General features: G+C 38.6%; 1 protein-coding gene across 1 annotated transcript; it reads right to left on the reverse strand.

Moving 5' to 3' along the window:
- Positions 1 to 1,811: 1,811 nt before the first annotated feature.
- On the reverse strand, positions 1,812 to 12,205 carry LOC127657553 (uncharacterized). The gene is made up of 9 exons (XM_052146403.1): positions 12,153 to 12,205; positions 11,701 to 11,921; positions 10,852 to 11,008; positions 10,549 to 10,708; positions 9,890 to 9,982; positions 8,317 to 9,223; positions 8,061 to 8,111; positions 5,309 to 5,392; positions 1,812 to 2,099 (listed from the first exon to the last, which is right to left on the reverse strand). The coding sequence occupies exons 2-9, from the start codon at positions 11,807 to 11,809 to the stop codon at positions 1,882 to 1,884; spliced, it is 1,779 nt and encodes a 592-aa protein (XP_052002363.1). The 5' UTR covers positions 11,810 to 11,921; positions 12,153 to 12,205; the 3' UTR covers positions 1,812 to 1,881.
- Positions 12,206 to 12,876: the final 671 nt, after the last annotated feature.

The raw sequence follows: 12,876 nt of genomic DNA on the forward strand, positions 1-12,876 counted from the left end.
CACACTGAACTCCAGTTTTTAGTCATTGTGGGGGTCAAATCCACACACACTGAACTCCAGTTTTTAGTCATTGTGGGGATCAAATCCACACACACTGAACTCCAGTTTTTAGTCATTGTGGGGATCAAATCCACACACTGAACTCCAGTTTTTAGTCATTGTGGGGGTCAAATCCACACACACTGAACTCCAGTTTTTAGTCATTGTGGGGGTCAAATCCACACACACTAAACTCCAGTTTTTAGTCATTGTGGGGGTCAAATCCACACACACTAAACTCCAGTTTTTAGTCATTGTGGGGGTCAAATCCACACACACTAAACTCCAGTTTTTAGTCATTGTGGGGGTCAAATCCACACACACTAAACTCCAGTTTTTAGTCATTGTGGGGGTCAAATCCACACACACTGAACTCCAGTTTTTAGTCATTGTGGGGGTCAAATCCACACACACTAAACTCCAGTTTTTAGTCATTGTGGGGGTCAAATCTACACAGCAACTTATATCCTTGTATCAATTATTAATTCATTTTGAGAAGACTGCCTCAATAACACAAATTTTAAAAGGCATATCTGTAAAAGCAGTTTGTGAAAAGAGAATCTAAACAGAATAGGAGCTCCAAACAGTAAACACTTTATTTATAGATTCGGATGGTGTTCTATTTCATACAAAGCAACAACATTAAATGTTTGTACTGCAAAAAGTTTTGTAAAAAAAAAACCACACAAAAACAACAACATAACATGAGAATGCGCTCTACTCCCCCACCCCGGGGGGCCAGTCACAGCGACCGTAGAACCTGGGGATAAGGACAGACAAGGCGAGAGAAAAGCAGACTGAAGGAAGAGGAGAGAGAGACGAGAGAAAAAAAATTATTGGTTCGGTTCCCTGACATACTGCCACTCAGTCCTCCACCAGCCGAGAGGCCCTCACTCGTGGTGCCATGCGATGGTACTGGATGCTCCTCGGTGGCGGCTCGATACTACTCTGCCTCCTGGCAGCCGGCGATGGCTCCTCCATTATTGCACCTGGCAGCGAGCTCCCCATTCCATCAGTCTGCCTGCTCCTCCCCCATCATGGCAGACGGCAGAAGGTCTGACCTCCGGCGAACGGCTGCAACTCCTCCGTCCCCTCACGGATGGCAGCCACCCCTCCTTGACCCAGGAGCATGGCAGCGAGCTCTCCATCCCACCTGTTGTTCAATCGCTCTAGCACCACCGCCTCAGACAGCCACAGGCAGTCGCCACAACCTCATGCTGCCCGACCTCATCAGCAGTGAGGACTCTCCGACACTGTCCCTCCTTCCTCCCGGGTTTTCGACACCAATGGAACAAGGTTAGTAGTTCAGGGAAAGAGGCGGCGGGAACCGGTGAATGTTGAAACATACTTTAATTATAAAATAACCATACACAAAAATAAAGTATAGTGGCACCCCTTCACAGACAACTGCCACTTTACTTTTATTTTGTCTTTGTTTATATTTGGATTAGAGTTTTGTGTTAAACGTTCACCGGTTCAGGCCGCCTCCTTCCCTGAGCTTTAACTTCGTTACACTGGTGCCAAAAAGGAGGGACACGCTGTCGGAGTGTCCTCGTTGCTGATGAGGTCGGGCAGCATGAGGGAGTGGAGACTGCCAATGGCTGTCCGAGGAGTATCGAGCTGTCCACCGAGGAGCATCCAGTACAATCGCATGGCACCACGAGTGAGGGCCTCTCGGCTGGTGGAGGACTTAGAGGCAGTGTGTCTGAGAACCGAACCAAGATTTTTTCCTCTCTCCTCTCTCTCCTCTTCCTTCAGTCTGCTTTTCTCTCGCCTTGTCTGTCCTTATCCCCAGGTTCAGCGGCCGCTATGAAGGGTACTCAAAAACATGGTGTGTCAAGATTAACATGCTACATCTTTTCTTTGCAGAGCGGAGATACGATTTTTAATATAAAACTTCAGAGCTGACCACTCTCTATTTTTAAGAGCAAATGGTTCAGCTTCCATACACCTTAAGCAGTCTGCCTTTCCTGGAACTTTCCGGTTCCTAATGAATTTGATCATGTGCTTCTTCACAGCATGTATTTCGTGTTTGCTCCAGGCTGTCCTCTTAATGTGACCTGGGGGGGGAAAGAGTACATCAAGCATTTATCTTAGCATTTCACTAGTGAGAAACACTTGCATTACAATGCATCAACCAGTGCTGTTAACTTGAAGCACTAGTTCTATTGCTACAGAACTGTACTCTAATTTTACATTGTTTACCCAAATGCAACTTTATTGTTCCTGCCATCTTGATTGCAGCTGAAGGATCATGAGACTTGACAATTTATAAGCACCCTGAATGTGTGCAGATTCAAATAGTGTTGGGCTTCTTTAATTTCACCCATTTTCTCATTTCTTTATAGTAGTTTCACTTTTCATTTCACATAAAAATATTTGGTGAAACTTATGTTTGTATTATCTTCACAATTTAGATGCAATTGAGTTCTCCATCTCAAGGTTTTTCCAATGATGCATGCAAAGCATTGACATGGAAAGCAAACTGCAAGCCCAAACTTCCATAAATACACCTAGTTCATTCACACCAAATGGTTTTCAATAAACAAGGTTAAAATAGCATATATCTATATATATCTATATATATCTATATATATCTATATATATATATACACACTCACCTAAAGGATTATTAGGAACACATACTAATACTGTGTTTGACCCCCTTTCGCCTTCAGAACTGCCTTAATTCTACGTGGCATTGATTCAACAAGGTGCTGAAAGCATTCTTTAGAAATGTTGGCCCATATTGATAGGATAGCATCTTGCAGTTGATGGAGATTTGTGGGATGCACATCCAGGGCACGAAGCTCCTGTTCCACCACATCCCAAAGATGCTCTATTGGGTTGAGATCTGGTGACTGTGGGGGCCATTTTAGTACAGTGAACTCATTGTCATGTTCAAGAAACCAATTTGAAATGATTCGAGCTTTGTGACATGGTGCATTATCCTGCTGGAAGTAGCCATCAGAGGATGGGTACATGGTGGCCATAAAGGGATGGACATGGTCAGAAACAATGCTCAGGTAGGCCGTGGCATTTAAACGATGCCCAATTGGCACTAAGGGGCCTAAAGTGTGCCAAGAAAACATCCCCCACACCATTACACCACCACCACCAGCCTGCACAGTGGTAACAAGGCATGATGGATCCATGTTCTCATTCTGTTTACGTCAAATTCTGACTCTACCATCTGAATGTCTCAACAGAAATCGAGACTCATCAGACCAGGCAACATTTTTCCAGTCTTCAACTGTCCAATTTTGGTGAGCTCTTGCAAATTGTAGCCTCTTTTTCCTATTTATAGTGGAGATGAGTGGTACCGGTGGGGTCTTCTGCTGTTGTAGCCCATCCGCCTCAAGGTTGTGCGTGTTGTGGCTTCACAAATGCTTTGCTGCATACCTCGGTTGTAACGAGTGGTTATTTCAGTCAAAGTTGCTCTTCTATCAGCTTGAATCAGTCGGCCCATTCTCCTCTGACCTCTAGCATCAACAAGGCATTTTCAGCCCACAGGACTGCCGCATACTGGATGTTTTTCCCTTTTCACACCATTCTTTGTAAACCCTAGAAATGGTTGTGCGTGAAAATCCCAGTAACTGAGCAGATTGTGAAATACTCAGACCGGCCCGTCTGGCACCAACAACCATGCCACGCTCAAAATTGCTTAAATCACCTTTCTTTCCCATTCTGACATTCAGTTTGGAGTTCAGGAGATTGTCTTGACCAGGACCACACCCCTAAATGCATTGAAGCAACTGCCATGTGATTGGTTGATTAGATAATTGCATTAATGAGAAATTGAACAGGTGTTCCTAATAATCCTTTAGGTGAGTGTATATATATATATATATATATATATATATATATATAAAAAAATAAAAAATCACACTCCAGTAGAGCTGCACAACTTTAACAAACTCGGTATTGTCAATGTCAATTAATAGAAATTACATTTAAATTTGCTGTTACACAAGCTGAGAGCTGAATTGCTTTACTGCAATTATATAAAATCACATTCACAAATTTTAATTAATTTAAACCTAACGCAGTAGATTTTTCAGCACAAATGTTTACATGACTTCACAAACAGCAGTGAAACAAACATATGAGACTTTAGACCGTTTAAATCTTGCCATTTCATTGTAAAACATACATGTATGGCTTTTGGTTAGAAATAGGGATGTCCCAATCAAGTATTTTGTGCCCCGAACAGTAAATAAACAACTTTTGAGTGATTATTTAAAGAGTGCGTATCAAATATAATGTCACGGTACCAAAACTTCAGTATTCGGTACCGATACCAGTTACATTTCACGGTTCAAAAATATGCTAATATTATAATGTGCTATTGAACACACCAGTTTAGTTTTTTTGTATTATTTTAAAACTTAGTTTAATAATTATTATTTTCCAGAACATTTTTTAAAGTTTAATTTAATTTCATCAACAAAATGTTGTCTAATCAATAAATTCTTAATTTTAACAAGTGAACATTTCAACATGTTATCACATTTTTTTTGCCAAACTTTTAAATCAACAGATGTCTTGCTTGTGATACTTTAATTATTATTATTACAGAGAATAAATATTTTTACTATTAAGTTCAATTTCAGGCATCTAGATGTTATTCTTCCACAGTAAGATTGCAGCCTTTAGCGGTTTAATAAAATCACACTAGTGCATGTCATGATTTTAATTTGATTAATTGGTCATTTCAGTGTATAAGAAATAACAGAGCACGCATTCAAAATAAGCCTGTGAGCATTTTAATAATAAGCCTGTGTCAGTCATACTGTGCGCTGTACCGGATATATTTGCTGTTTTATACTAACGGTACTGCAGAAACACTGGTATCCTTACATCTTTTTTATTTTAGTATCGACTTGGTACGGAAGTACCGGTACTTTTCTCAACACTAATCAAATATGGTAAACAAAAAAGCTTTATTATGCATGTGACATGCTAGAACAGACCTCATTGGTTATCATGTGTCACACACGTTTCAACTTCTTTTCCTTTTAATGATGGTTTGCAAACCCACTTGAAGTTGCATTTTCTGCCACCTACATCACCAGTGTGATGGTTTGTGTAAAAAAGGCTCAAGCTTAGGATAGCTTATGCCGATCAGTAAATAAATACTGATCCTTCAGCTCGGCACATTCCTAGCTAGAATATTCAATACTCATCCTTAAAAAACCATGTTGTAAATAGAAACCTGAAACCGGAGAACATTTCAGCCATCAGTCAGTCGTAATTAAAATTAACATACCTCTCTTTTTTTTGGACACTTGGTCTTCTGGAAGTGTGCCGTCTTCACATACAGTGTGCTGTGGTGGTGATTCTGTACTGCAATCTGAAAGAATTAAGCCAGTCTGAGTGTTAACAAATCTTAGCATTAAACTGACATATGAAAATATCCCTCATCTGTTTTTCTTTATTTATTAGTGCTGTTTTATGTGCAACCAAAATAACAGTCATCTCAAGAACACAAAGTGCAGTGTTCCTGGGGACCCACCACTCAAAATGTTTAGGTGTTTTAGACGTCTCACTATTTAAAACACCCGATTCAACTAATCAACTTCATAGTGCTTTAATTAGAGTCATCTAAATTAGTCTGGGAGGTGTGTCCTGAGGACCGGAGTTAAGAAACACTGCTTTAGTGGATAGAGGCTTTTGTAATGTTTTTTTAATCCGTAATTTAAATTTACTTCCAACAGATGGGGAAGTGTTCGGGCAGTAATTCGTTACTTGTACTGAGTTTACTTGCAATGCATTACAGTAAAAATTACTTTGCCTAGTAACTAGTAGTGCAGCTAATTACTAATAACATTTCAGTAATATTACTTTTTGTCACAATTGCTCCCGATTTCAAAACCAACAATCCAATCATCCCTATTTGTAATCGTTGTTGTGCATGCATGTGACGTCACTATTGCAGCAAGCTATCTTAGTCAGAATATGGAAAAGCCTACATCATTTAGCAGCCAGAAAATATAGCCATTATTTTAGTCAGGAGAAAAGTTGACAAACACCACTGTCACATGTAAGTTGGGTAATGGTAATAATGCTGCATCTCTTTAGCTCGAAATCGGATGTTGGACCTGGGAATGATGTCATACCCAAATTGACTGCGTTACAGTACACAATGGTACTAAAGTCGGACAGCTAAGATGGACGTGTCAAGGCAAATAGTCATACCAGTCGATAAAAACATAAAAAGGTGGTATTTTGCACAGATAATGCCGAAGTATCATGCGGTATAGAGGTTGGATATTTCTGCGTTCATGAGTGAGTTTGAGACACAGACACACAGAAGTGCTAATAAACAATACATTCATACTGTTTCACCAACTGTTAATGCGCTGAGCAGCCATATTGCATTCTCAAGTCAGGTTTGTTGCAGTCCCTCGGAGTTTCCGAGTCAGAATTCCGACTTGAGGGGGCGTTCCCTTTAGGGTTGTAGATTTTCACGGTACGATAACAGTCACAGAAAATATCACGGCATTACACAATTAATATTATCAGAAGACAAAGACCCTTAACAGGAGTGAAAACAGAAGGTTTTTTTTTTTGGTTGAGCAAACACTTTATTATAACTGAAATTTTAAACTGAAATTTTTTATTGAAATGGGTAAAAAAAGTCTACCTTTTGAAAATAAAATAAGAAAGCTAACAATTATAATAATAAACATGATAAAAAAATAGCATGTAACTATAACATGTTATATAACTAAAGCATGTTAGTTTACATGTTAAAAGAAAAATAACATCAGCTGTGTGAGCTTTATTGTAATGTCTTCTGATTATGCTTATGTTCATTTATGATTTGCTGTCTGTCTGAACCAAAGAAATAAAAGCGAACTATCGGTACAATATTGAATTGCATAGCATCAATGCAATCATATCAAAAACGGATCGCACTGCATCGTAATAGGGGTGAATTGCATCGCAAGCTGCTTCATATGTATCTTATCGTTGGCTATGCATTGAGATGCGCATCGCATCTGCCTCAGTTATGGAGATGCACATCTCTAATGTATATGCGCACCTGCATGTACTTCAGATGTTTGCTTAACTGAAAGCATGATGTCAATTAAGCCTTACTTTTACCTTAGAACTAGGGATGCTAACGATTAATCAATTAATTAATGGTCGTAGCTTATCGTCCACTCAGAGTTGCTGATAAAGTTAAAATGCCTCCACTTTGGGGTGTGTCAGTAGCAAGTGTGTATAAACTGTTTATTTCATTGCATGGCCAGTTTAAACTTCATATGACACGCAATTATACTTACGGAAATGTAGTTGAGGCAGTATTGCCAACTTAGCGACTTTGTCACTAGATTTAGTACCTTTTCAGATCCCTTTAGTGACTTTATCCAAAAAAAGCGACAAAACTAGCGACTTCTTGGACAAAACTCATCTAGTTTCCAAAACTCGCCGGTACTGCCACACAAGCATGAGGTCATGCTTTCCCGATGCGTACACATATCTCTCTGCATCTGCTCTGTTCAGCGAGTTGCTGAGAGGAGCAGCGCATTCAGTTAAAACAGATATTCTGTTGCTTCTAACCTGAATATAGCCAAAATCACTTTATGTGTATGGTGATTCTGTCAGAAGACATCGATTATAAATCAGGATTTTAGTGCAGATTAACAGCTTGGAAGGGAGAGCTGGTTAACATGTAGTCTTAATGTAAAAGGCTGACACTAAACAGAACGCAAATACTACACAATTACGTCATGATTATGCTAATTAGCATATGTGCTGCCATCTAGCGACTTTGAGCAGGCTTTAGCTACTTTCAATAAATAGGAGCTGGCAACAGTGTTGTTGCGTGCGCGGGCTCATGCGCAAAACACGAGGAAAAAACTAAACTGGAAATGGCTAAGCAACATGCTAAAATAATTTGTGAATGTAGTCAGAGTAGAAAGTAATAAAAAGATAATCCACACATATTTCAAACCAATTTTCCATCCCTAGAAACAACAATTTAGTATTAGGCAAAAACAAATGGAACAAACCTTTCAGATTGGAAGTAGACTCCTCTAAATCACTGTCCACTGTAACTTTCGCTAAAAGGTAGAAAACACAGAAATTCATCATTTAAAACACAAGGTAAAACATGTATGTGATTCCAAAGCATTCCCAAAAGCATTCCCAAAAACCCTATATTACAATGTGTAAACTATTAAAGCATAATAAAAAAACTAAACTAATTTCTCTAAATTAATAAAGTTCAGACAAAGGAAAAAAACTAAAACTAACAGTGTATAGTACCTTCTGGATAAATGTTGATTTCATCAAGACTTCTCCCCTTGAAGTCTGCCAAGCGTCCTTTTTCGAGGGCAAGAAGAATTTTGCTCATTTTGGCCAGCTGAAGGGTACCCTCAGGTAACCGGTAAAACTGACTATGTACTCTAATGTCATGGCCTAGGAAGTCAGCCAGCTGATCGAGCTCTGTGTTGCTCAGATTGAGAACTAATCTGTTGAGGTTACCAATCTGTTTCCTCAACTTTGTGGAAGTTAAAGTTTGAGGATTTTTAGCACTGCATGCACCTGCAAATTCACAGATGCAGTCAGAGCCTCTGAAAAAGGTCATTGCAGATGGACGTGCAAAGAGAAAAGGGTTCTCATTCAGTACTCCACACCTACTCCGGTTTTTAATTAGCAGGCTGATCGACTCTTGCATTGAAGGAGTAACAAGTACTGGAACCTTTCTGCCTCTTTTGCCTCTGATCTCTATAGGCTTGAAGTATTGACACAGTTTATATTCCAACTCTGTAAGGGCCATGCTAATATCCGGATGAGCGCCTGATTGGTTGCTGGAGGTGTATGTGGTCAAAGGCATTTGTGAATGTATGTGAGTTAATGTAACCTTGGCCAGTTTTAACCAATGCTGAGATGATGGCTGTGTTGACAAGTGTTTGCGGTAAATTTTCTCTTGCTCATCAAGATACACATGAAGACGTTTAACATCTTCAGTGAAAGGGAGCAAATGTGGGGAATTCCACTTGGCTTCCTCCAGTGTTCGCCGGGCTGTTGAAGAAATGTATTCGGGCCATCGGGTCTGATAAAGTTGTTGGAAGCTGTTCACAACTTTTGCTGTTGCTTTGCCTGCAGTAGTTACAGAACCCCCAGAGCAGTTCTTTTTGGCTGTCATGCTGTCATCATCCTTGCACGAAGGCTATAATAAAATTGTTTAAAATCATCACTTATCAGACAAGGTCCCCACTACGCTAAACCTGAAGTGTGTGTATTTAACAAATAGGGGTTTATATAGCTTTCCTAACACACTACAGGTCCCCACAAAGTACGTTACACAAGAAACCGTGTGTAAGACTTACTCAAGACCAAATAAGATACAGACAGACAGATGGATAAATGGAGTGATAGATGTATAGAAAGAGAGATGGATAGAGTGATAGATAAATACATGGATAGACAGACAGATAGATAGATAGACAGACTTATAAACAGACAGACAGACAGAGAGAGAGAGATAGATAAACAGATAGATAGACAGACAGACATATTGATAGACATGTGGATAGAGTTAAAGAGAACGATAAGATAGTTATAGACAGATTGATTTATAGACAGGCAGACATATTGAAAGACAGATGTAAGAGAGAGTGATAGACAGATTGATAGAGAGATAAATACATGGATAGACAGAGAGACAAATCAGACAGATGAATGGACAGATAGATAGCGAGATAGATAGTTATAGACAGATTGATTGATAGAGAGATTAATAGACAGATATATATATATATATATATATATATATATATATATATATATATATACATACACATTACATATATATATATATATTAAATACACATACCTCAACTGTATGCCGTGGAATGCCTGCAGTAGTTACAGAACCCCCAGAGCAGTTCTTTATGGCGGTCATGTTGTCATCATCCTTGCACGAAGGCTATAATAAAATTGTTTAAAAATCATCACTTATCAGACAAGGTCCCCACTACGCTAAACCTGAAGTGTGTGTATTTAACAAATAGGGGTTTATATAGCTTTCCTAACACACTACAGGTCCCCACAAAGTACGTTACACAAGAAACCGTGTGTAAGACTTACTCAAGTCAAGACTAGATAGATAGATAAACAAACAGACTGAAAGAGAGAGATAGACACTGATAGGCAGACAGTAGTATTTGATTGAAGACATTCATGTTAATGAGACTGAGGGATAGATTTACAGTTTTTTCATTGGGCTGTAAATGTACAATTATTTATGAATATCCAGACTTGCACTTAAGAGAGACTTCATTATTGTTTTGACACTTCCTGCTCATATAGCCTAAACATTGCAATGCAAATCTTAAAAGATCGTAAAGGCCTTGAGCTTTGGAAAGGTGCTTTCTAAATAAAACATTATTATTATTAAAAATGTCCCTTCACTCTACCCTTCCAAAACAAAAGGGTCTTAAATAGCCTAACTGTAATGTGTAAAATTACAAAATGTGTCAAATTGTGCCAAACCTTTCTCCAAGGCCAGGCACTTCCTCCATAGTCATATGTTATTTCTTCTCCAGGAATGATATCTCTTGATGCAAAAAGGCACAAACGGGATTTTCCCTCGTTCACGTTGTCATCATTGACTAGCCGGCCAGGGGTGGTGTTCTCATGACGTCCATCAATGCTTAAAAAACAAAACATTAACTTTTTATGAACGTTTAGCCTAACAAACCATAACAAGACACAAATTAGGGCATGATCACAGAGAAAATAGATTTTCTTTTTACATGTAAATCTAAAAATTATTAAACAATTTTAAAAACTTACCACCACTCCTTGTTTTGCCGGATGAAGTCAAACATAAAGACAGTATTGTTATTGACCTCTCCTCTGCGTTCAGAGTCAATTAAAGCAATCATTTCCCCCCTATATTCAACAACGAAATCTCCTTTATTAAAAGGGGGCAATGCAAACACTCCACGACCTGAAAAAAAAAGAATTGTTAATACAATCTTTTGTAGACATTTAACTAATACACTGATGGTTAGCCCACTATAAAGAACTTCTATAATTATGCTTTGTAATAACGAGGGTTTCTACACCATTTGACAATGAATCTCCATGACAACACTACTAATGACTTTTTAAAATCAATTGTTAGATAACTACTCTCACAAAGAGCAATTTATAACTTCTAAATGTACAAAAAAAAAATAATTAATAAAAGGAGTAAATGTTTATCTGTAATCTGATTGTAATATACACACAAATATATGACCTCAGAGCCAATGATAATGAAAAGAACCATGGTTTCTATAGTATGTTGGTGGTTGATTTATGATTTAAAAATATCACAATTAAAAATCTGTGGTAATTGTGATTTTCTTACACATAACATACAGTAAGGAGCCCTACTCATTACATGCGGGCAATACACATAGGCTATAGTGGCCACGAACGAAGAATTCATTCGACGACTCGTTTATTCGTGGCCACGATTAATTAATTTGTTCCCTGGTGTTTGTTAAATTAAAATTAATTCGTGGGAACGTGTAAAGTAAATATGATCACGATATATATTTTCCCAGCGTCATGTGCAGAGCTCCATAGTATTTTTTATAAACCATTATTATCTTTACAAATCAACTTACATCTAGAGGTTCTCTACAAACATACCTTTATAATCATTTATGTATTTAGCCTCCAATAATTCGTCGGTCTTATCAGTGGCATTGATAACATGGTCTTCGGCATCTTTGGTTGGTTTAATTCTCCTCCGTCTCATTTTGATGTTGAAGGCCGTCTCGGTCTCAGCGTCGCCCCGGGATTCACGAAGGCCGCTCCGGTCTCTTAATCTCCTGCCACGCGGTGCCCAACGTTTAGCAAATTAGTACACACTACACCACGCGCAATAAACAAGTAAACACTTTAAATTATATACCGACATACAATTTAAGTTTATTTATAGTATATTTGACACATTCAAAGAACAACATCAATTATAAAAATTCAAAACTCCATTAGGTCATGTAATTTAACAATCTTACGAATAATTCGAAAATTTGATGTCTTTTTATCGTATTTTTTTATATTTTCTATCGAATATAACATTAAAAAAGACTAATTACCTGTAAGAATTGATTAATACCGTTGATTGACACCGATAAACGTTGGGTTTCGTCATGTGATTTAGCGATTTGCGCATGAGCAGTTGGTGAAATGTGTGTCATTGTATGTTACGTCACAGGTGTGCTTACGGGTGCACTTCCGCAACCATACTATAGGGGCGCTAAAGGACACACACTTACACACAGAAATCAGGTAAATGTTCATGGTGGGGATTTAGAAAAAAACTGCACTAGGCATACCAGCAACGCCTCCTGTGGCTATTAAAAGCAAAACATTGTGGGGACCGGGGATCTGGTCCCCACAATGTTTTTGGTCCCCACTTTGTGAGTGTGCTAACATGATGAGGACCCCACCATGTAATAAAAACAACACACACACACACACACACACACACACACACACAGTTTTCATGAGCAACCACTGGGCAGGACCATGATGATTCTAATTGCCAGTTTTCTGCATCTGGTCTGGAGATGCCCTTTAAAAACGAACAAATTGAGCAATCCAGACAGAGAACAACCATTTAAGTTTTTGGGAGTAAAAATTAATGTCAGGCTCAACTTGTGCTGTTGTCATAACAATTCAATGTAGCGATATCAACATAACTAACCTCGAATCATCACTTCATGGCTACATACTTAGGTGATGCGCTGTCAATAAAAACTATTGTCTTGACTCTGTGAAGTATTAGCACTATAGAGCCACATGTATTTGACAGTTTTT

This window comes from Xyrauchen texanus, chromosome 17 (assembly GCF_025860055.1).
Source record: "Xyrauchen texanus isolate HMW12.3.18 chromosome 17, RBS_HiC_50CHRs, whole genome shotgun sequence".
In the NCBI taxonomy this organism is placed as follows: domain Eukaryota; kingdom Metazoa; phylum Chordata; class Actinopteri; order Cypriniformes; family Catostomidae; genus Xyrauchen; species Xyrauchen texanus.

Bases quoted from the DNA above. Each gene is read 5' to 3' on its own strand.
- LOC127657553 (XM_052146403.1), bottom strand. From the start codon at position 11,809: ATGAGACGGAGGAGAATTAAACCAACCAAAGATGCCGAAGACCATGTT. The intron at 5,393-8,060 runs GTTTGTTCCATT...TAATTCTTTCAG, and splicing joins GTCTACTTCCAATCTGAAAG to ATTGCAGTACAGAATCACCA. The intron at 2,100-5,308 runs GTATGTTAATTT...TTCCCCCCCCAG, and splicing joins AGTGTCCAAAAAAAAGAGAG to GTCACATTAAGAGGACAGCC.